General features: G+C 38.8%; 1 protein-coding gene across 1 annotated transcript; it reads left to right on the top strand.

The window, feature by feature from the left end:
* The first annotated feature begins 2,665 nt into the window (after positions 1 to 2,665).
* On the top strand, positions 2,666 to 3,529 carry LOC126176429 (piggyBac transposable element-derived protein 3-like). Its single transcript, XM_049923586.1, has one exon. It carries the CDS (start codon positions 2,666 to 2,668, stop codon positions 3,527 to 3,529), a length of 864 nt encoding a protein of 287 aa, XP_049779543.1.
* Positions 3,530 to 3,988: the final 459 nt, after the last annotated feature.

Below are 3,988 nucleotides of genomic sequence, written 5' to 3'. Positions count from 1 at the left end.
TGTGGGGCCTTGCATTGTTATGTTGCAAAAGGACACCTGCTGACAGCAATCTACGCCGCTTTGATTTGATTGCAGACTGCAGATGATTTTTTAGGAGATCTGTGTATGATGCACTGGTGACAGTGGTCCCTCTAGGCATGTAATGCTCCAAAATTACGCCTTTTTCGTCCCAAAAGAGAGTCAGCATAACCTTCACTGCTGATTGTTCTATTCGAAAGTTCTTTGGGTTTGGCGATGATGAATGGTGCCATTCCTTGCTTGCTCTCTTCGTTTCCAGTTGGTGGAAGTGAACCCAGGTTTCGTCCCCAGTAACGATGTTTGCAAGCAAGCTAGGTCTATCACCTTCTCGTTCAAAGTGCCGAAAAAGTTCTTCACAAGCATCAACACCTCGTTCTCTCATTTCAGGATTTTACTGGTGGCACCCATCTTGCAGACACTTTGTGAAACTAGAGCACATCATGCACAATGTGGTGTGCTGACCCATGACAAATCTGTAAACATGCTGCAATGTCATTCAGTGTCAGTCGGCGGTTTTCCTTCACTATGGCTTCAACTGCTGCAACGTTCTGTGGAGTCACAACTCATTGTGCCTGACCTGGACGAAGAGCATCTTCCGCTGAAGTCACACCATTTGCAAACTTCCTTCTCCATTCGTAGATTTGCTGCTGTGACAAACATGCATCACACCTTCACTATGCAAAAACCGAATAAGAGAACGCTGTTCTTCCATGGTGCAGGTCGCAAGTGGGACGGCCATCTTTATTACTAGTACTGAGACGGTATGTGTACATCTGCACTATGCCGCCACCTACAGGCCATTATGCACGCTGTTTGTAGCATGCTTACCAACTTACAGGATAACGACGCGAAATTTCGATTTAATATTACAAATTTAAGGTTTTCGTTTGGCTCGCCCTCATATTTTACAGCTACAAAATAAACTTTATTAATCAAGAGTGATCCATTTAACTTATTTTGCTCAACTTTGCGTCTCTGAACAGGCAACCCTTCATTGTTTAAAATTTTACAAATACGTTCAGTCACTTTTTTTTTTTTTTAATTTGTGCTATCGTTGTACCGTGACCGCTTGCAATACAGGTACGCCCACTGAGATCCATTTGAGGACTTTTCAGCTCGAAGATTTAGTTGTTATATTCTGTATGAAGGGAATATTTATGAACAGAGAGCTCGTAATTTTTTTTATTTTTTGTTTTATTTATTTATTCATTTATATATTTATTTATTTATTCGAAGGCGAGAAATCTCTGAGAGAATTTTCCTTTACTTTCCTGAGTTCATGAGAGAGGCAGGCAGTTTGCATGGCTGGTGCCGAACCATAGGACATCTCTTTGCAAAATAAAACCAATATAAACGAGGAAATCAAGGAAAAAGGTAACATTTCATGTCGACGCTATCCAGCATTGTCTACATCTGGATGGCCTGATACACAATCTGTACAGCACAATGAAGCGCAGATTCACATGCAAAATTTTGTTGTAAAGAATAATTGGCGGTCACAATTGGTTTGTGCCTCGTTCCTTTCTTTTAGTTTCAATAGCGGCATCTTCGCTAGCGCAAAATATTTTGTATGTCGATTTTACTGATGTATGTCGGGAGACTTCTTCGTTGTGTGAAAGTATACCGGTTTACTAGAATTGAAAATGTTTCATCTGTTTAGGACTTTTTGTTTGTGTTTACTATTTTTTTTATCATCTCGATTTAAAAACAAACAATGGATAGGGAAGACAGAGGCAGCTCTAGGGAGAGTAGAAAAGTTACCCGTGATGAAAGTCTGATTGAATGGGAACAGAGTATTGCAGAATTTCCAGAGGGGAAAGCAGCAGCAGCAATTGATACCATGCCTTTGACCCGGGATAAACAAGAGGTTAGCGAGTGGAGGAATGAGAATCAAACTAGTGTTAACCCTTTCCAGCCCAGTGATGCCATATGGCATCATCATAATATTTAACTTTTTCCCAAGGCCAAACTATTTGTCCAAAGATTATAAACAAGTGTGCAGGGCTTTCTAAAGTTCACTGTTCTTAGGTTGGCTACCGTGAATTCGATAAAACAGAGAGCACCAGGCTACAATGCCTTGACAAAAGTATTGTTGCATGGTGTCTACTGGACAGTGCACCCAGCTGGACTTTCAAAATATTATATCAAGGTAAAGAAAGCAAACTAATATAAAAGTTAGACCAATAAATTATTGTTGAAAGTGTAAATTAACTAGGAAACACTTTGAAAATAATGCTAGTTGCGGTAATTTTCTGCTTGGAAGTCACAAACATATGTGATTCCATTTGGCATAACTGGGCATTTGTTATGTTACCAAATGTAGTACATGCAATAACTTCGACTAAAGTTTACCATAATGTGTAACTCTAATATTTTCAAGTTTCTTTTGAAGCTTTTTTCTACTAACTAATATTAATATGTTAAAATTTTTATTGATATAATTTACCAGTTTTTTTGCTGCTTTAGTAAAAAATTCCTGGTTTATTTACCAGATGATTCGCATTCATAAATCATTATCAGAAGAAGAAATATTTCTGCTTCTCGAAGGTTATCTGATTTGGACCTTGATACGTCTGATGTGGAGGAAGAGATTGAAAATGCTCGGCAGTAGGACCCTACTACACTGGATATACAGTTTCTACAAGGAATGGACCTTGATATGGTTGAAATTCTGGACCCTCAAGCCAATGATGAAGATGATGTTCCCTTAGCTTCAAGATTACTTGTTGAGCTAAACCTTGCACCAAGTCATTCAGCTCAGAAAATTCAGTGTGATACACACCGGGATCTTTGGTGGAGAATGAAGGACATAGAAGTGGACACATCATGTAATGCAGTTTTTTCTTACCCTCCAGGAGATGAACTAAGACCTTTGCCATATTTCAGAACAATGTGTAGTGATGACATTATCCAGAACCCAGTCGATCAATCTAATCTATACTGCACACAGAAAACAGGTGCGTCTTTAGATACAAATGTTCGTGAAATAGAAAAGCATATAGGAATAAACATCCTAGCAGGTGTTGTGAAAATGCCTAGTTACAGAATGTACTGGGCAGAGGCTACAAGATTTTCTCCAATAGCTGACTCAATGCCTAGAAATAGGTTTGATAAGCTAAGGAATTATTTACATGTGAATGACAACACTAAAATGAAACAAAGAGATGACCCTGATTATGACAAGCTGTTCAAGGTGAGACCATTTGTTGACAAAATCAAACAAGGTTTTTCAATTATTGAACCTGAGGAATATCATTCAGTGGATGAATTAATCATTCCTTTCAAAGGTCATTCATCTCTGAAACTGTATGTAAAAAACAAACCACACAAGTGGGGTACAAAAGTTTTTGCCCATGCTTGTTCTAGTGGAATTGTGTACGATTTTGAAATATATCGAGGAAAAGGAACTGTACATAATGATACTGGTCTTGGTATAAGTGGTGATATTGTGATAAGGCTTGTGGAAGGACTGCCAAAATATAAAAATATTAAAGTGTTTACAGACAATTGATTCACCTCTTACAATCTTATTTCTGCCCTGAAAAACTATGGCATTTTGGCTGTTGGAACTGTTAGACCCACAAGACTTCAAGGCTGCAATCTAAAAGCAGACAGTGAGCTGAAAAATCAGGGACGAGGATCATACGATTATTGAACTGAAACAGAAAGGAACATCATAGCGCTGAAGTGGTATGATAACAAGTCTGACTTTCTTGCATCATCATACAAAGGAGTAAGTCCAGTAGAACCAGTGAAACGTTGGTCAGTGGGAGAACGAAAATATATTGATGTTCCAAGGCCAGACATTGTTAGAGAATATAACCGTTCGATGGGAGGAGTTGATTTGCAGACATGCTGGTTGCTTTGTATAGGAGTAATATTGGTGTGAAAAGATTTTATCTAAGGATCGTGTTCCACCTCCTTGACATGTGTGATGTGAATGCGTGGCTCCTATACCGCCGACATTGCA

Source organism: Schistocerca cancellata, chromosome 3, assembly GCF_023864275.1.
Source record: "Schistocerca cancellata isolate TAMUIC-IGC-003103 chromosome 3, iqSchCanc2.1, whole genome shotgun sequence".
Lineage (NCBI taxonomy): Eukaryota > Metazoa > Arthropoda > Insecta > Orthoptera > Acrididae > Schistocerca > Schistocerca cancellata.
This window is presented reverse-complemented; position numbering and strand designations above follow the sequence as displayed.